At 23.7% G+C, this 21,395-nt stretch overlaps 4 protein-coding genes across 9 annotated transcripts; 2 read left to right on the top strand and 2 right to left on the bottom strand.

The window, feature by feature from the left end:
* Positions 1–174: 174 nt before the first annotated feature.
* LOC412316 (sodium/potassium/calcium exchanger 3) lies at positions 175–4,075 on the top strand. The gene is made up of 9 exons (XM_016917454.2): positions 175–313; positions 958–1,188; positions 1,323–1,510; positions 1,626–1,773; positions 2,126–2,227; positions 2,321–2,374; positions 2,519–2,728; positions 2,927–3,028; positions 3,540–4,075. Exons 1-9 carry the CDS (start codon positions 175–177, stop codon positions 3,872–3,874), a joined length of 1,509 nt encoding a protein of 502 aa, XP_016772943.1. The 3' UTR covers positions 3,875–4,075.
* Positions 4,076–4,661: 586 nt separating this feature from the next.
* On the bottom strand, positions 4,662–5,342 carry LOC724326 (peptidyl-prolyl cis-trans isomerase). The gene has a single exon (XM_001119897.5). It carries the CDS (start codon positions 5,194–5,196, stop codon positions 4,702–4,704), a length of 495 nt encoding a protein of 164 aa, XP_001119897.1. The 5' UTR covers positions 5,197–5,342; the 3' UTR covers positions 4,662–4,701.
* A 689-nt stretch (positions 5,343–6,031) lies between these two features.
* LOC724279 (cdc42 homolog) lies at positions 6,032–8,389 on the top strand. 4 transcript variants are annotated; one of them, XM_026446177.1, is made up of 5 exons: positions 6,032–6,149; positions 6,687–6,888; positions 7,266–7,375; positions 7,442–7,639; positions 7,740–8,389. In XM_026446177.1, exons 2-5 carry the CDS (start codon positions 6,711–6,713, stop codon positions 7,743–7,745), a joined length of 492 nt encoding a protein of 163 aa, XP_026301962.1. In that variant the 5' UTR covers positions 6,032–6,149; positions 6,687–6,710; the 3' UTR covers positions 7,746–8,389. The 4 variants fall into 4 exon arrangements, with proteins under 4 accessions (XP_026301962.1, XP_026301958.1, XP_026301960.1 ...); XM_026446173.1 differs by having other exon boundaries at positions 7,736–8,389; XM_026446175.1 differs by having other exon boundaries at positions 6,065–6,196; positions 7,736–8,389.
* A 1,968-nt stretch (positions 8,390–10,357) lies between these two features.
* Positions 10,358–19,704, bottom strand: LOC100577905 (probable serine/threonine-protein kinase DDB_G0282963). Of its 3 annotated transcripts, none has more exons than XM_026446171.1 (4): positions 18,955–19,704; positions 17,093–18,339; positions 14,801–14,926; positions 10,358–14,700 (listed from the first exon to the last, which is right to left on the bottom strand). In XM_026446171.1, exons 2-4 carry the CDS (start codon positions 18,123–18,125, stop codon positions 10,694–10,696), a joined length of 5,166 nt encoding a protein of 1,721 aa, XP_026301956.1. In that variant the 5' UTR covers positions 18,126–18,339; positions 18,955–19,704; the 3' UTR covers positions 10,358–10,693. The 3 variants fall into 3 exon arrangements, with proteins under 3 accessions (XP_026301956.1, XP_026301955.1, XP_026301957.1); XM_026446170.1 differs by having other exon boundaries at positions 17,093–18,198; XM_026446172.1 differs by having other exon boundaries at positions 17,093–18,159.
* Positions 19,705–21,395: the final 1,691 nt, after the last annotated feature.

The following is a 21,395-nucleotide window of genomic DNA, read 5'->3' as shown; positions in this document are numbered from 1 at the left end:
TCTGTGTAAAGTTAAAACCGATAATACTAGTAAACGAAAAACATCGATGCGATTTGACTTAGCGAATCAAAATTAGTATCATACGGAACGGCAAGTCACATCTTTGATTCGATCATTAAAGGAAATATTTCTAATTATTTTTTCTAATTAATTAATTAAAATAACGATTTTACGATGATAAAAAAACACAGACAAATGATAGGTTACAAAATATATTTCATGATTATTATTCCAACAATATATTTGATTTTCATAAATATTTTATCAATATTTTTTCTAAATAATACAAGTGCAAGTAATCCTACGGATATGCGTAAGTTTTGTTTTTTTAATTCTTCGTTTTTTTAATTTTTTTTTCCCTTCTTTTATATGTTTTATATATAGGAAATATATTATATCATTGCATTTGTTGTTTTAATTAAATTTCTCCCTTATTGCTATAACGATTAGCTATGTCTTAAAAAATAAACGAATGTCTAATAATAAAGATAGGTAATAAAGAGCAATTATGTAGACATTCGATGATTACAATGTGTGCATGTATATATACGAATTCATGGTTACGTTGAACAAAAAAAATGGAACTGATATAGAGATACTAAAATTCAGAATGATTACGTAACACATTTTACATATATATATATATATATATATTATATATATATGTGTGTGTGTGTGTATAATAGATACATAAGATAAATGATACTAATATTATAATATATAAATAATATATTTTGTAAAATTTTAAAAGAAATTTATATATATTATTTAATTAAAAGATAATATGATTTAAATATTCTATTCAAATATTTCATTTCTTCTTTTATTTTTATTATATTTTATTTGTATCAAAAATAAGTATTATTGTTTTTTTTTAATAATTTATATTTCATTATTATAAATTTAAATTATATTATATATTATTTATTATTAGAAAAATATACTATTTTTTTTAAGAATTTCGAAAATTATTACAAATTGGATTAACTACTATTGAACCTGGAAAAAACAGAGCAGAAAATTGTACTCCTCCAGCGATCAAAGAATTTCCATCTGATGGTCTTACCCGAGAACAAAGACAATTGGGATTTATATTGATACATTTTGTAATAGCAATTTATATGTTTTTATTACTTGCTATTGTTTGTGATGATTTTTTTGTGCCATCAATTAAAAAAATTTGCGATAGTAAGTTACATATAACTTTCATTTAAAAAAAATAAAGAAAGAAAAGTGAAATTTTTTAAATTTTAATTCTCAAAGGAGAAAAAAAATTACAAAAAAAATATTTTTAAAATCATTATATATATTTAATTTTTCAGAGATTAACGTTTCAGAAGATGTCGCAGGAGCGACGATTATGGCAACAGCTACTTCTAGTCCGGAACTATTCATTAATATTGTAGGTACTTTTATTACAGAGGGAGATTTAGGTGTTGGTACGATTGTTGGTTCTGCGGTTTTCAATATATTAGCGGTACCTGCATGCTGTGGTTTATTTGCAAATCAGGTATAATTTTTTTTATTTATCAATAAATGAAATGCTATTGATTATATGTGAAATGAAATATATATATAAAAAATGAAAAAAATAAAAAAAACAATTAAAGTAAATTTCTTTGCAGATATTGAACTTGGAAGCATGGCCTGTAACGCGAGACACTATTGCATATGCAATTACTGTTTTTTTATTAATTTTGACTTTACGAGATGGTCGTATTGAATGGTACGAAGCATTGATTCTTGTTCTCTCATATTTTTTATATATTTTAGGTAAGTTTATGATATATGCATATATTATTAAATTGATTCTCCATTATTTTTTATTATTTTTTTTATCAAAAGTAAGTAAAAAAATATATTAAAAATTCAAATATTTTTAAAATTCTAATATCGATAATGATATAAACTTTTTCTAATATAATTTAATATAATAATTTAAAGAAAACATTTATATATGTAATATATATATATATATATATATATATATATATATATATATATATATATATATATATTATGTTTTATTTTATTATTATATTTAACATTATATATATTTATAAATATTTTCGCATAGATTGTTTGTTTTTATAGCTCTATTATATATAAATTTTTATCGTTTCAGTAATGTGTTTCGATCGTAATATACATCAATTTATTCAATATGTAACAAGAACAAAAAAAAAATATAAGAATCTTTCTGAAAAAACTCCTTTATTTTCTAATGGTATTATTTATATTGATTAATTTTTTATTCAATTCTGTGAATTATGTGTAATTAATTTTTATTTATAAAAATATCATTTATTTATTCTTTCAGATATTAAAAACATAGATATTAATTTATTAGAATCGAGTGAAGAAGATGAATCGCGTAAGTAATATGGATTAAACGAAAAACATAGTGTAGTGTACATAGTATATATATAATTATAAAATATTAAATACTATAATAAATACTATTAATAAATTAAATACTATAATTATAAAATTATAAAATATTTCTTTTGTTTTCTAGTTGAAATTGTAAATATGACGAATTGGCCAAAATCGAAATGTGAACGAATTTGGTGGTTGATTACTTGGCCTATAAATTTCGTGCTTCTCATCACAATTCCCGATTGCAGAAGAAACACATTAAAATCTTGGTATCCTCTTACTTTTATTATGTGCATAATATGGATAGCATCTACTTCATACATAGTTGGATGGGTCATTACTGTAATTGGTATGTATAATTTTTAATTTTTACTAAACAATTTCGTCTATTTAATTGGTCAAATTTTATTTTTAATAAATATTTATAGTTAGTAGTTACAAAAAATATAATATGATATGAACATATATAATAAATGCACATCAAATACAAAAAATAGTTAAATATATACTAAATTTGATATTATATGATAAATTAATGTTATTTTAGGCGATACATTTAGGATTCCCGATTCTATAATGGGATTAACTTTTCTTGCGGCAGGAATGAGTGTACCGGAGGCTGTGTCGAGTGTTATTGTTGCGAATCAAGGTAATGTTATTTTTTTTACATGTTGATTTTTTGATATTTTGATATAATATTAACATAGAATAATCGATTAAAATTAATTTCTATTTGAACAAGCTATTTCTATTAGAAAACGATCGATGAACCCTTCATTATCATTTATAATAATTGTTAAATTGATCAAAAAACAATATTGAATAAAAAATCAAAAAATAAGTATCGAATAAAAATCGTGATATTAATATGTTAAATTATGATAATAGTTACGTCAAATGATATTATTAGGATCTGGTTAAATTTATTTCATTTTTTTCATATATAAATAGCTAATATTATTTGTATAATGAGTATTTAATGAGTATTTAATATACTGTGTCAACAATTTTATACATACATATTTACATTTAAAATAAAATTTCTTGATATTCTTAACTAATGATTATTTCTTTTTTTTATTCTAATATTTTATTTTAATATTTTTGAATTGAAATTGTATCTTTTATAAAATGTAGTATATAATTCTTCTAATTTTTAGGACATGGAGCTATGGGCATCAGTAATTCAATTGGTTCAAATGTATTTGATGTATTGCTTTGCCTTGGATTACCTTGGTTTTTAAAAGCAGCACTTTTTTCGAAAGAACCTGGCAATCATTATGTAACAATTAATTCTCAAGGATTAGTTTATAGCTCCATATCGTTATTTTCTACTCTTACCGTACTTTATTTATCTCTTTTAGTTGGCAAATTTAAATTAACACGATCTGTTGGAATAATTTGTCTTACTATGTATATCATTTTCTTAGTATTCGCTTCTATTTTGGAACTTAATATATTTTTCATGGTTAATTTACCCATATGCATAGATTGATATTTTAACAATTTATGACTTCTTATATTATTAGATGTTATTATATAGATTTTAATATGAAAATAGAATTCCTTTCTTTAATTTTTTTGTTACTTGCTAATGCACTTATTGCATATTTGAATTGTTCGATTATGAATTTAATATCTGAATTTAATTCTATAATGAATTGCTATATGAAATACTATATTCATTGAAAATAATTTTCTTTCTTTTATGATATGTTATTATATATATATATATATATATATATATATATATATATATAATTCTATATATATATATAATTGTATGAATGTATGTATGTATTTTGTATATATGTATATACATAAATGTGTGAATATGTATAAATTTAAATATATTTGTAAAATTTGAGAATTTAATTTATATATATAAAATTGATAAATTTAATAATTCATTTATACTATTTTTAGATTTTATTGAAATATGAAAAAAGTGCATTTATTTTTATAGTCTTTTCATTTTTTATATTCTTTTATTTTCTAATTATTTGCATGTTACAAGTTATAATGATGTATTTTATATGATGCAAGTTCTAATGCAAATATATAAATGAAAGAATATATTGTCAAAGAAAGAAAATAATATATTGTCAATTATTTTCACATATAAAACAAATTATTCTATTTGTTATTGCTTGTTCTATATTATGTTCATTTTTATAAAACTTAATGGGCATATTTTAATAAGAAAAAAAAAATATATATATACATATACATATATATATATATATATATATATATATATATATATATATATATTATGTATATATGTATACAATATATTATAAATAATTAAACTAAAATATTTTAGAGTTGACCACAATTGGTAATCACAATTTTTTGATGAGTTTTTCCAGTTTGAGAACCATAACTTTCAATTTTTTTTACTACACCCATACCATCCACTACAGAACCAAAAACTACATGTTTATTATCCAACCAAGTAGTCTTTATAGTAGTTAAAAAAAATTGTGAACCATTGGTATTAGGTCCAGAATTCGCCATGGACAATATGCCAGGACCAATGTGTTTCAATTCAAAATTTTCATCTTCAAATTTTTCTCCATAAATTGATTTTCCTCCTGTGCCGTTATGGTTAGTAAAGTCTCCACCTTGACACATAAATTTAGGAATTACTCGATGGAAGATACTTCCTTTATATCCAAAACCTTTTTCTCCCGTACAAAGGGCGCGAAAATTTTCTGCTGTTTTTGGAACAACATCTGTTCGTAATTCCATTATGATACGACCTAATGATTTATCATCAGCCGATATATCAAAATATACACGAGGTAATCCCATATTTGGAAAAATCACTTCAATTTCACTTTATATTCACGGATAATAGATAACAATAATAGAACAATATTAAATAAACATACGTTCCTTTAATTAAATTTATATATAATATTAAATTTCTAAATTTTTTTATTTTATGCTTATATTATTATGCATAAAAGACAACTCAACTTAACAAAATTATTAAACAAAAATAGTTAGGTTATTTCATTCCATTAAAAAAAAAAAAAACAAGAATAAAATGTAATCGATACGCCATCTATATTACTACGCTATATCAAATTAAACATGAATTATTTGTTTTTATGATATGTAACTAAGTTAATATATTTATTTACATACATACATGTATATTTTATACATTATTTAGAGTTTATATTATCTATATACATATTGACTCTATATCTTCGAAATATTGAAATATTGAATCATTGAATCATTGATCGCTTTCTTATTGAAAAATTTGTGATAATAGAATATATTGTCAATGTCCAGTAATTTATTTTAATCAAATTTCTAAATTTTTTTATATTATCTATATATAATACAATAAAATAGCTTAATTTATATATACTGTATATATTATATTTTAATATTTATGCAAATATATAAAATATAAATTAATATTAAAAAGAATGAATAATGAAAATATTTTATATATTTTTAATCATAATATATAAATTATATTTTTTAAATATTTTATATTATTTTTTATTTATTTTTTTTAATTTGAATAAAATAAATTAATCAATAAATAGAATTATTTTTAATACATTATCATAATAAATTATATAGAATCGATGAAAATGCAAAAATAACTCATTCTTAGTAGGATAAAATATCCTAGATGGCAGTTGACTCTATATGTTCGAAATAATGAATCGTTGATCGTTGGCTTTCTATATTTGTTTGAAAAATTTGTGACAGTAAAGTGTGTTGTCGACGCCCAGTTACTTGTGAGTGTTTTAGTCAAATTTCGTGTATATTTTCTCCTTTTTTAAATGTAATTTACATTTTATTATGGATTAAATTATGAAATATATCATTGAATATATTTGATTATATATTCGAATAATAATTTATCGAAGTAGAAGCCGATAGATTTGACAAAATACCAAAAATGGCGATCTGAAAAACAATTATTTCATCACAAATCTATCTCTGTAATTACATTGACTTATTGAATATTAACGATCGTTATTCTTTTCATTTGTTGTATAAATATTTTTTTTTTATTTGCTTGACAAATGTAACCTTTCAAATTCAAAATATATTTCCATTTATTTAATAAAATATACATTAAAGAATGTAATTGGACGTGACGGAATATAATGGAATATGACAAAAAATGATAAAATTTAATTATATTGAATTAAACCAAATATTATAAAACATAACTTTATATTGTTGATTGATATGAATACTTATATAAAAAAGTTTCTTATGTACAAAACACATGTATATCTAACATGTTATACTTTTTTTCTGCACAGGAATATTTGAAAGAAATAAAAAAAATGCAGACTATTAAATGCGTTGTAGTTGGAGATGGTGCAGTAGGTAAAACATGTCTGTTGATTTCATATACTACCAATAAGTTTCCATCCGAATATGTTCCAACAGTATTTGACAATTATGCTGTAACTGTTATGATTGGTGGTGAACCATATACTTTAGGATTATTTGATACAGCAGGTAAATATCATATATTTATTAAATTTATAGTTTATTAGATTACAAAAATGAAGTTATTTATAAAAATAAATATGCATATTGATAAATATTGTTAAAAATAAAATCATATAGCATTTTATTTTATTAAATGAAATAATTTCTTTTTAATCTTTTTAAGAACTTACATTTCTGTATTTTACATTTACATTTCTTTTTAGAAGATTTTTATTAATTATTAAGATAGTTTTGATAAATTTATGTTCATTATATAATATTATATAATCATTTATTATATTTACATATTTTATGGTTTTAATTATATATACATATATATATATATATATATATATATATATGTATATAAAAAATTATATTAAATATTGATAATTCATTTAAAGGTCAAGAAGATTATGACCGATTACGTCCTTTGAGTTATCCTCAAACTGACGTATTTCTTGTTTGTTTTTCGGTTGTATCTCCATCATCTTTTGAAAATGTTAAGGAAAAGGTATGTATATATATTTGTTAACTTTATTTACAAAAATGATTTTTCAACTCAGAAATCTTTCATCAGTGGGTTCCAGAAATAACTCATCATTGCCAAAAAACTCCATTTTTGCTAGTTGGTACTCAAATTGATTTGAGAGATGATGCAGCAACTATTGAAAAACTTGCAAAAAATAAACAAAAGCCTATATCGGCTGAACAAGGTGAAAAACTCGCCAAGGAACTCAAAGCAGTGAAATATGTGGAATGTAGTGCTCTTACACAAGTATGACTCTGTTTGTGATTTCGAAAAATAATATATTTTTTATAGTTATTTTTTAAATATTTCCTTAATGATATTATTGTTTTTTTACTTTTTTAGAAAGGTTTAAAAAACGTATTCGACGAAGCAATTTTAGCAGCATTAGAACCTCCAGAACCAGTTAGAAGAAGACGATGTATTGTTTTGTAGAAAGCTTTTAACATCGTTTTTAAAGTCTATTAGCACTGTTCGAACAATGACTGTGTGAGTTTGTCATACAGTGCATACGAAAATACTTCGATTAACGATAGTTCGTCTGATTATTGGTACGATCTATCTTTCGTTTTCGTCTCATTCGACATACGCTCGATTCGCAAAGAAGTAAAAACAAGCATTTTATATATAAAAGATATGCACACATTATATACACGTACATTACGTGTTTACATGTGCACGTGTACATATATGCATATGTATAAATATATAAATACAATATATATATATATGTATATATATATATATATGCTCGCATGCGTGCTTTCACACTTATGCATACACACATTTATCCGTTTGTGAAGATACTCATAGAAGAAATATGATCAATGATTTTTGTTTAATCAATCTAAAGCAGCGAGCGAGCATTGATGCTTTTTGGCTATAACGCGAAAGAAAAATTGTAATAATCGTCAACTGTGAACAACTATACAAATTTCGTATCAAAAATACTTGTAAAACATTCTTCTATTTAATATGTAAGACGTTTTTATTGATAAATTAGTAGTGTGAATTTTTTAATAAATCAGTTTAAAAAAAAAAAGATTAAAATAGAAATGTCTGTAAATTTTTTATAAATTTTTCTCTTTTATTATTACGTTGTCTTTAAATTACATTATTTTTATTCCATTTAAAAAATTAAATAGAATTTTTTACAAACTTTATAAATAAATTTTACAAATGATAACAAAGTGAGAAAAAATCTTTTTTTATAAAAAAAATCAAATGATAAAAATATTTAAAATCTTTTCAATATTACAATATTATATTTTAGTTTATAAGTGAAAAAAATTTTTTATTTTAAATTCAATTCGTTTTCATTTTGTTTCAATTTTCATAGGAAATACAGGTAAGCTATCGAAATAAAGATGAACATAATAGAATAATGCTCATTTTTTTATAATATTTATATTTTAAGAAAAAATTGAAAAAAAATTCAACAGAAAAAATTTAAATTTTTTATTTAATAATAAAATATAAAAAAATTCTCACATTTTATTTATTGTTTAAATAATTAGATTATAAGATAGATAGATTTCTCTTTTAATCTAATTACATTATTTATTAAGTATTTTTCAATTTTTTTTAGAATAATAAAACTTCAAACTTTAATATATGGTTAAATTATTTATTTACATGCATTTTTTTCACGATGATATGGAATAATTAAGTAAATTATAATATATGTAAAATTTGTTTCTAAGATTGGCATATATCATAAAATTTTAGTATTTAACTTTAGATTAAAAATTTATTGCATTCAAATTCGAATATTATTTTATTTTCTATTATATTATATTGATACTTTATATTGATATATTATATTGATACTTTATTTTTATTAGATTATTATAATTCATTACGTTGATACGTATATATCTAAATAATTCACGCTAAAATTTGTCATTCACAAAAATTTACTATAAATTTTATAAAACAAGATATATTTTCTTATATTTTATCAATAATTTAATGCAATATTCATGAAAAGAGTATTACAAAAAATACGATCTTACATATATATCGTAAATACTTACACTTTTTTTGAATTTTATAAATAGTATTTATGAAATGTTTTACGCGAAAATATTGTTTTAATAATTACTCATTTTTTATTTTATGTTTAAACACTGTATTTTTATTATAATACAAAGAATATGAAATACACAAATTAATTCTAAAAGCAAAGTGCTATTTATTATTTTAATTTTATTTTTATTATTATTTATTATTATTTTTAATAATTCTGTGCAATGTTTCTTTTTTCTCTCTAAATAAACGAATAATCTGCAAATCATAGAAATTGTTATTTAAAAATATTTTATAAAGTTAAATTGATATCGTTCATGAAATTCCTGATCATCTGAAGTTTCATCTAATTATATAATACATATAATACTGATATTTTTGAACAAAAAAACAAAGCAATGTAATATTGTATTATATTTATATATATATATATATATTATATACATATTACACACGCGCGCGCGCGCGCACACACACACACACGCACACACGCACGCACATATACGCACAAACACACGCACACACATGCATACACGCACACATACACGCGCGTATATATGACGTTAACTTAAATCTAATGTTTTTATTTTTACATGTTTCATTTTTCTTTCTTTTCTTTTTTTAATTATAAAATTTTTAATTCATTTATCTCTCAATTCCACTGCAAAGATTAATTTCAATTTATTGAAAATAATTTGTATCAGCTGTACTTACATCTGAACATCAAGATTGTAAATATCCTTTGGTTTATTTGTTATCCCTGTAAGTATATCGTCGTGACTAGAATCGATTATAATATATTTAGAATCTTGCCATATGATAAGTAGCAAACAATCTTTCAAAATTATACAAGTCGATTTTTTCCCTATAATTTACATTCGATTCGATTTATATTTAATTCGAAATGTAAGAAAAAAAGGCAGTTTATCTATTTGCGTACCTTAGTAAAAATATTTTTATCATTGCTTATTGTTGTTTTATATGAACAAAAATGGATGAATTCGTTCTCTTTACTTAAAAGAAATAAACAGAATTTCTATTTTGATATTCAAATATGTATATGTTTTAAATTTGTGTAATAATAAATTCATTATTATTTAAATAATGATTGCATTATATGATTCTTTGTATTGTGATTTATGATTTATGGGTTATATATATACATACATACATACATACATACATATATATATATATATATATATATATATATATATATATATATATATATATATATATATAAACGTATATATGTATATCTAATGATGTATGGATTTAAACGTTCATGGCATAATATATAGAATTTTGCGCATGAGTTGGTAAAGCTTGAACACCAGTGGAATTATGTGTGACATAAGAATTTGTCGTAAGTAAAATTCCAGATTGCGAAACATCGTGGGATGGTACGTTAGCTGCTCCTTCAGGAATTCCACGTTCCATTGTTGTATAATTGTTAATTATTTGTTGTTGTTGTTGTAGTTTCGAAGGCGAACAAGGAATTTGTAACGAAGAAGATGATGAACAAGATGAAGAGGAAGATGACGAAGAGGAAGAAAAGGAACAAGTTGAAGAAGAAGAGGAGGAGGAAGAAGAAAAAGAAGCAGATGATGATGTTAAAGACGATGATGATGTCAATGAAGAAGACAAGGTGCAAATAGTTGAAGAAGAAAAAACAGTGACAGTAGACGGTGAAGAAGTTACGAGATTATTAGAAACAGATTGAATAATCCCTGTGTGATTTGGGAGAATGAAGTTCGAGGTTTGTTGAGATATTTGTTGAGGTGTAACTGTTGGTAGAGAACAAAAAGTGGATTGTAGAGAAGATGATGATAAATACGAAGATGATAGTGAAGGAGAAAATGAAGTGGAATTAGTAGGACCTGAAATAGAATCAGATGAAGATAAAAATGTTTGAGTCGATTGAAGATCAGAGGAAGGTGTGAGAACTGTGCGTCCTAAATGCAATTGATAAAATCGATAAGAGCCCTCAGATGTTGCTATCCCGCTACCATTAAAGGAAGCACATCTCGATGGTGCTATTACAGTATAGGAGGATGAAGAAGAAGATGTTACGGATATGGTGGATGGTAAACGATAAAAGGTTGGTTGGTGATTATGTCGATGATATGAATGATGCTGTTGTTGCGTGTGATGATGAAATTGCAACGAATGATTCGCAGTATGAGGAACTGAAGAAAAAGCAACTCCAGAAATTCGAAAATCATCTGGTTGCTGATGATGATGCAAATGAAGATGCAAAGTTTGTTGCGTAGGTTGTAATGTAATTGGATTAGATGATGTGAGCCGAGAATCAAAAAGAGAAGAAGATCCCGAAAAGTGATTACTGAATGAACCAGAAGAAGGAAGTGGCGAAACATGATCAAGATTTTGAGAAATGTTTGTTATTGGTGATACTGAACGATTTCCTAAATGGAAATATTTCAATTGCTGCGCTGTTGATAATGATGGTTGTGTTTGCGTTTGTGTTTGTAATCGATGATCATTTTTATTAGATCGAGGATATGGATATCTTTCAATATGATTTGCGTAACTAGGAGAAGGATGAGATGGCAAAATACGTTGAATATTTTGATAAGTTGGATCAGATATACCATTATATGGAACAAAATACATGGTTCGGTAACACTTGCCATTGGTAGGAACTCCTTTATACGCAGTTGTAGGCACTATGTTACGATAATTAGGAAGAGTTGCAATAGATTCTCTTCGTTGAGTTTTTCCAGAGAATCCATTTGTATTTCTGTCTTCACTGATACCAGCAATAGCATTATTGCCATCAATCTCCTCAGTTTCGGTTGCAATACCTCGCGTTGATCGTGTATTAGTAATATTTAATTGTTTTTGAAAATTCTGATTATTTCTAGAATCTTGATAGAAACGAAAGTTATTATCATTTGCTGGTAATCGAGAATATTGTTGTATGAAAACATCGTCCGTGTACTGTGCGCAATCCAAAGAATTTTGAGCAGTAACATTAGTATTTTCCACAATAGTTTGATAGATATCATCAATTTGTTTTTGCATTGTATTTATTCTATTAATTGTGTTCGCATCTTGTTCATCAGCAACTACAGTGTCAAGAAACGAATTTGATGTAGAACCATTTATCGTTTCATCATATAATGCAATTCGGCTATCAACTTTAATACAATTATTTTCATAATATGCCGGTAATGAAGAATGAAAATTTGTTTCAAGAACGTTTGTATTATCATTTTCCAAACTTCCACATTGATGAAATTTTTCTTCGGTATTATTGTCTTGCTGGCGTTTGATGCCAGTTACTGACGGTCTACGGTTAAATCCATAATCATTTAGTTCATCGTCATCGTCTTCATCATTATCATCGTTATCGTTTTCAGTATCATTATTCTTACTAATATTATTGCCGTTATTGTAATGGCGATTAACAATGCTTTGCACTTCATTAATTACAGCACGATTTTTGTTTCCATTGTTTTCATGTTTATTAATATTCTCGTTATAAGTAAATCCAATTTGTTGTCGACTATCATTTTCATTTCTTCCATCGACCATTTTATCGATTTTATCTTCAGTGTTATAACCAATAATATTATTCATTACTGGATGATATTGATTTTCGACTTCATTATAACGTCGTTTTAATTTTTCAGTTCTAAATTTGTCTTGTTCTATAAATGCCAATAATTCATCTGTTGTACTATCTCCTACATCTGGTTTGTTAATATTTGTTGGTGTTCCTTTGGTAATGTCTGGTTCTACATTATTTCGATCTTTTTCACAAAATACTGCCTTGATATCTTCTAGATTGTAAGGCGAAAAAGCATTATAAGTATTATAAACTGTAGAATCACGATTTTCCATTCTAGAATTATATTGATAGTAGTCTTCTTGATTATCTGAATCATTAACAGTTACACATGATAATGGGGCAAGACTGGCTAAAAATTGTTTACGAACATCAGAATTATTCGTTTTTAATGAATTTTTTGATTGTTGATTATCTTTAGCGATATTGTTTTTTCCATTATTACCGAGACCTAGATCAGGTAAATTTGAAGAAATATTTTTTTTATGTACAAACAAATCAGTTAATTTTTTATATGTCGAATGATTGTGTATGTTATCCAGAATTGGACTATTACTAGCTGAAGAAGTTTGTTTATAATAATTGGAACTCGCAATAGTTGTTGTCATAGCTGTTGTCGTCGCCGTTGTCATTACAAATGAAGAGTTTGATATTAACATTGTTGTCATTGCTGCTGTAGTTGTCGTGGTAGTAGTCATTGTTGTTAAATCAGACAATGCATTGAATTTCATAGTGACCGGTATCGATGTCGATAATGTTGTTACTGTTGACATTTCATTGATGCCTGCTGTATTATGAATAAGTGTTTCCGTTGATAACAATTTATTTTGTTTGTGTTTTGATAATGGAGAATGTATTGAAGCAAAAAATTCGGTATCGATCTCCGTATTCGATGAATCTATAACATCTTTAATAGAATTTTGACAAATATTATCTTCTTCTTGATCCACGCAAGTGAGCTGACGTATTCGTTCCTCTAATGATAAATTCTTGGAAGGAAGAATTTTCTTTCGAGAATTTGTACGATATTTATCAAGAAGAGTTCTTCGAAGAGTATTTCTCTCGATTGTTTTTTTAATTGGATTTGTTGTCTCTTCATGAAGAAATACAGTTTGATTTTCAGAAATTTTCGATTTTTTTGTTGCACCATAAAAATGTGAATTATCTGTAGTAACGAGAAATGTCGAGTCATCTTGAGAATCATCAAGAGCATGCGTTGAAGAAATCAGTTTTCCAAAAGGGACTGGGGGCGGCGAAACAAATTTTGGATTAGGAAATAATTGTCTAACTGCCGAATTTGGTTTAAGACTATTACCCGTCAAAGAAGAGTTACCTAGTTTAAAAATAAGAGAAAACTCTTTTATATCAGATGGAGTTTGATTTATCGCAAACTGGTTTTCATTGTCATTTTCAATATCGTTTATCATTATTGGTTGCGTATTATGATCATCGGTAACATTGCGACAATGAATTTCTTTGTTATATTCGATACAATCAATAGAATTATTTTCACTGATTGTGTTATGATTATTTGTTATATTATGGGAAGTAACATTTTCTTCCAAAACATTTTTTCGATTAATTTTCTTTCCATTTTGCAAATCAATATCTTCACTGATTTCACGTACAATTCGGTGTTCGGTAACAGTTGTCATAGTTATAGTCTCCACAAGATACCGATGATGAGATTCTATAAAAAAAATAAAATATTTACTTATATTATTTCTTATGAGGAATTAATTTTCTATTTTTTGCATAAAAAAAAAGAATTAAGAAAAATATAATTATACCATTAGAAGTGGGTTTTTGTAATTGTTCGTCCGTTTTTTGTACGTGTTCTTTATTATTTTCTGTTATTCTATGATTGCATCTTTTTTCCATTATTTTGTGATTGGATTCTCCATCAATTTCCATATCTGTAAAATCATATTATATCATTTAATTAATTTTAGTACATATAAATATAAGAAATTTATAATAAAATATATGCAAATATATTTACCGCAAAGCAAGATATCAAATATTTAATATATATATATAATATAATTAAAATCAGTTTTCTACAAAATTCAAATATTCATTCTTTGTATGTAAATATCGAAATTATGATATACTGTACTTCCCGTAAGATATATAGAAATAATAATTCGTATATATAAAATAACAATTCATGGTAAACATTTATTAATTATGTGATTGATGTTTATATGTTTATTTTATAGTTCTTGATTTCTTTTATTTTTTTTCCTTTATTTTTTCTTTTTTAAAAATTTTATTAGATTATTAAAACTGTAATGATGATTATGCATAATTGAAAAATAATAATGTGTTACTAATAAATAAAGTTAATTATTTTATATATATTTTGCACGTAAAATGAAATGTTCTTGATAGTAGTTTTTGTTATTTAATGTTATTATCAAGTATACAATTAGTATAAGATATTTGTAAGCGCACTAGTTAATAAAATAGTCAATAAAAACGTAGAACTTCATTAATTAATAAATGTTTTAGAAAATGAAAAATATAAAATATATTAACATCTATTTAAAAATCTAAAAGACAAAATATAATAAATATTCGTATAGTATATTTTAAATGTACATACAAATATAATAATGTAAAAAAGTAACATAAAAAAAAATAAAAAATTATTAAATTTAAATAAATTTGTAAAAAGAATATATACATTTTATTTTTAATATATATGTATTTAATACATAATGATTAACATATAGGACTAATAAATAATGAATTGCGAAAACATTATTGAATAATATGAATTAAAAAAAATTAATGAATATAGTGATTTTATCATTTCTCCATTCTCATTATTTGTTTATAATATATATCTTGAAATAAATTTTTTTCTTTTTATATGTTCAAATTAGAATATAAAATACTTATATCGCGTATTTAATGAAATATATGACTGTATAAATATTTATTATACAATTATACAATTATTTATTATATTTTTACTTTTTCTTAGATATTTTTTTGTTTATATTTCAACACAAATATAGTAATTTCTTTGAATTGTAGATTTTTGTAGATTTCTAAAAAAATACATAATGTTACTTGTTTATATTATAAAATAATATTTATAAAATATTATTTAATTATTAAAAATATTATTAAAAACAATAGATATAGATATCGTAATTTTTTTTTCTTATATTATATAAATATTATTATATAAATTATTCTATGAAATTTTAAAAATATGTACATATTATTTATTTGTTGATAAATGAAATTTCCCAATGAAATTTTTGTTTTGAATTGAAATTAATTACAAATACATTAGTTAATAATTATTAATTATTTATATATATTTCATTTTTATTATAATTATTATTATTAATTAATCAATATTAATAACAGAAAGAAAACTTGAAATATATGAAATCATGTTTTTTATATAAAATATTAATATATTCATAGAATCTTTCAAAAACTGATTTTAATGATGAAAACAAATATAAAAATTGTTATATAAAAATATCGATTAATTTATCAAATTAAGTAATTGAAGTTTAATATAATAAACATTAGGTGAAGATTGCTCCATTACAATCGTTCATATATTATCACCATCTCGTTTTATCGAACAATAATTTCAATTGTTTGTATAATAAATAAATTTCAATTGATATTTTGATATTACAAATTTCATTTTACTGTTTAAAATCCTGCAAAAAATTTTCTACGAATATATTAAAAAATAATATATTGATTTAATACATATATATAAAATGTGTAAATACATTGAGAAATTAAAATTGTTATAAAAAATTGCTATAACTTTTTTCAAAATATATATTATTTATTATAATATATTTTATATTATACAAAAAAAAATATGGAAATGTGTGTAAATATTATCAATTTATAATATATATATAATATATATTTCTTACTGATTCAAATGTTTTCTTTCTGTTCATTTGCATTTATAGTTAATTCGAAATTATTTGAAATTAATTATTATTAAAATAAATAGGAAATTAATAAAAAAATCACTTATTAATAATAAAGTGCAATGAATCGTCAGATACTTTTATTGAGATAGAACTTACCTGGTTTTCGTTCGCAGTGAAGATAATCTAAGGATGATTGTAAGCAACATTCTACATTAGAAAGTTGTCCATTAGAATAAACATCTTTGTAACCTTCTGGTGGACTTAATGTTTCTTGTAGATGTTCTTGTCTTGGAAGCGATGATGGTCTATCTACTGACGTTTGTGATAATGAAGGTGGTGGCGGTGGTGGTGGCGGTGGTGGTGGTGGCGGTGGTGGCGGTGGTGGTGGTGGTGATGGTGGTGGTGGTGGTGGTGGCGGTGGTGGCGGCGGTGGTAATGGTGGCGGAGGAGGTGGCGATAGCGAAGATAACGACGATGTAATTGTTAATGATGGCAATATAAATTCATCCATTCGTTTATGATTTTCAATATCTTTTTCTTCATTAATCCGTTTATTTTTATCCCATATATTCAACGATTTTGTTATTTTTCTTCTTTTTCTTTCATCTTCTTCTATATTAAATTTTTTCTCTTCGATTTCTGCATTTTTTCGCACTTCGTTTTTTTTTTGTTCCCTTTTTTCTTCAATCTCTTTCAGTTCTTTATTATTTATTAATTCTTCTTCTTTTTCTACTTTTTTGATCTCTTTATGTTTTTCCATTTCTAGTTCATATTCTTCATCATCTTCATCTTCTAGATGCAATTCTACACATTCGAATCTTTTATTGCCACAACTTTCTTCTCTTAATGTATCCTCATGTATTATTTCTCCATCTCTTTCCATATCATGATACCGATTATTATCCGATAGATCAAAATGAAGATTCAATTCGGCTCGACATTCTTTGCAATTTCCTAAACGCATTAATTCATGTTCTTGACAACAACAATCACAATCTTCTTCATAATCAGCACAACATTCTTCTTTTATTAATATTATATAATCAGCAGCGAAAAATTCATTTAATTTTTCGTTTATTACAACTCGATTTTTCTGCGATCTGCTTTTAGATTGACCAGGTTTTTTTAACAAAGACTTGAGAATTTTCGCAGGCTGTTCCGCCGGAAGTTTGCTTCCGTGCTCCTTCATTATTGTGGTTTCTTTCCTTCTGTTCTCTCTGTACCTATATATTTTTCAATGTGTAGAGTACTCCTTTCTCCACCTGTTGTGTGCACGTATAGGTTATAACACTATACATATATGGTTTTTTGCCCTACTATAATTACCAAGTGTTTAACATTTCTTTGTCAAATGAAATTCCAACTCTATTTGCAATATTTCACTCTATTTATATACTCGTATTCTGTATATATATATATATATATATATATATATATATATATATATATTAATAATATATACATATATAATATATACTGTATATATATATAATATATACATAATATATATAATCGATCGTTTATACGGGGGATTGGGTGATCTTGTTAAGTAATTGTATCATTGAGTAGCCATGCCATACTTTCTGATTTTCAGTTTCCGTTGATTTGTTAATTCGGTAACACATTAATATTGATAAATAAATAATAGTAATGAATCATATTGTAAAAAAAAAGCTACTAATAATCGTAAATTAAAAATTAAAAATATATAAGATATGTAAAACCGTATTATTTCAAAACTTGATAATTGAAAACTTGATAAAAAAAATATTCATACTTGTAAGAAGCAAATATCAATTAATCTTTTTTCAACATTATAAACAATAAAAAAAAAAAGTGAGATGAAATTATTTCCGTTTAAATCAATATACTATTTTCTAGTATTGTTATTGCTATTCAATATTACATATAGATCAGAAATTATTAGTTTTAAGTTAATTATAAAATTGACAAGAAGTATAATATTGATAAATAAAGGAATAAAGAATCGAATGATTAGAATATTTGAAATCCCATACCGTATTTATGCCATAGTAGTGCAACTTAAAGCTTTTTCCGTGAATTTTAAAACTTTCATGTTTTCTATACGCCTATTTTATTTCTTCATAACAAAAATTATTTGAAACATTATCACCAATCACTGTCACAAACACATCGTTATTGATACTTAGCGACAATAGAATGGTCATTAACCGTATTGCTGCGACCACCGTTGCTGTTTTCGTCACAATTGTCATTAATATTGCGTCGTCGCTTTCGTCATTAGCATCGTTTTCTTTCAATACTGAACACTCAGTATTTCGTTCGTTGTGCGCAAGCGAACGCTCGTTTCAGGTATAACTCTACCGTTTATCGATCTTGGACGGCGAACGTAGGCGCACTTCTAATTGACACAACGCACTGCCATGATTATCATTGTAACTTGTACTTTCACTATACATATATGCATATTTATATATTCATACAATTTTATATTCAGCTATATCATATGAATGAAGTATTCGAAAAATATAATTAATATCAATATGATATGTTATTTATGAAATGAAATTTAAAAAGAAAACTATAACGAAATGAAATAATATTATTATTAATTTAGCAATATAAATAAATATTTATACACTTAACTATCCATTAAAATTGGTTAAAATTCTAATTCACAATGTATCAGGAACAAATATTATCACGATGCAACAATCCGAATAGTATGCACTATAGGTTTTCTCATTCGAAATGAATACTGAAGCTATCATCGGAGCGTTTCAACCTCGAGAGGACACTAGCTTACAATCTTGCATCAAATAGATCATTAATGCGCAACATGATCGCGCATTGCGTCATTTGTTTCAATTTATCCCGCGTAACAATGAATAGGAACGATTCATAAAAGATCAGTTATAAGAATAACAAAAATTATTCAAGATTAAAATTATAAACAATATAAATTATTACATACATAATTAAACAAAATTTTAATTTCAAATTTTTATAGTATAATTACTTTAATTAATATTTATATAAATTTGAAAATATAACATCATCATTATTATTATTATATATTTTTGCTTTCTTATTTCTGAATTAAATAGAACTTTTATTTTTTATCATAATTAATTTATTGACCATCATTTAATTTAATTTGATTATTTTACATAACAATAAAGCATTTTTTACATATTTCTAAGATGATTAATTTTAATAAATTAAAAACAATAAATTATTTAAAAAATTAATAAATTTAATAAATGATTTAATTAAATTAAAAAGTTATTACTATAATAAAAATGTTAAATATTTTATAAAATTAATATTAAATTGTAATATTGTAGACATTATAATGTAATATATATATATATATATATATATATATATACACGTACATACATATATACATTATATTATAAATGATAAAATTAACAAATTACTAATATTGAAAATTAATTATCATGTAAATATACATACTATATTATAGACTAGATATAGGACTAAAACCAATCAATTTGAATTTTTGAGAATCAAATTTGATTGTTATGTCAATTCTTAATTGCTCATGAATGATAGTTACATGAAATAGTTATTAAAGGATTAGTAAGAGTGAATTAATATATATATATATTAATATATTATGTGCTCGATCACTATTTGAATAGAAAAACGTTTTTAAAATAAATAGTTTAAAATAATTATTTTAAAATAAATAGTTAAAGATAGTTTTTTAAATAAATAAATATTTACAAAGATATTTTTAACATATATTTTTTTTTAATATAAGTTATCAATTGTTTTTGCTGTCATTAAATTAAATAGAATAACTAACAAAGTAGACATCTATGAAATGTCTCATTTACAATCCAAAAATCTGTTTGTTTGTACCTAACGATGTGCCAAGCAATCAGAAAAAATTCAAGAGTCCTACATAAAAAGCAAACCATGTCACATATTTTCTCCTTTCTTTCCTCACAAATAACGGAATTTCGAAAATACATCAAAAAAAAAAAAAAAAGGAAAATTAGGCCTAATTAATTTGGAAAAAGACATTAATTATAAGCAAAGCATCTCTAATAAATGCTAAACTTTTATAAACATTTTTGTTATTTTATTTTCGCTATTATTTTCTTTACTTTATATTTTTATAAAGTAAAAATTAAAATTAAAATTCCTTGCATTCGTTTTCAAAAAATTAAAAATATTTAACTTATAAAATCATTATGCCATCATTATATAAATTTAATTAGATTTAATACTATTTCACTCGTAAAAATTATTGATATTTTTATTTTTAGAAAGATATCAAATACAAAGAGGGATAGAAAAAAATAATAATTATTATTACTTTAGATATATACTTTATAGACATATTGAATATTAGGTATATAATATACATGTTATGTTAATAATAACATTATTATGTTATTAATATATATTTGGATAAGTAATATTCAATGTCTATAACTTTCAA

This window comes from Apis mellifera, linkage group LG1, assembly GCF_003254395.2.
Source record: "Apis mellifera strain DH4 linkage group LG1, Amel_HAv3.1, whole genome shotgun sequence".
NCBI classification, from domain to species: domain Eukaryota; kingdom Metazoa; phylum Arthropoda; class Insecta; order Hymenoptera; family Apidae; genus Apis; species Apis mellifera.
The sequence above is the reverse complement of the archived record's forward strand: the minus strand, read 5'-3'. Positions and strand labels throughout refer to the sequence as shown.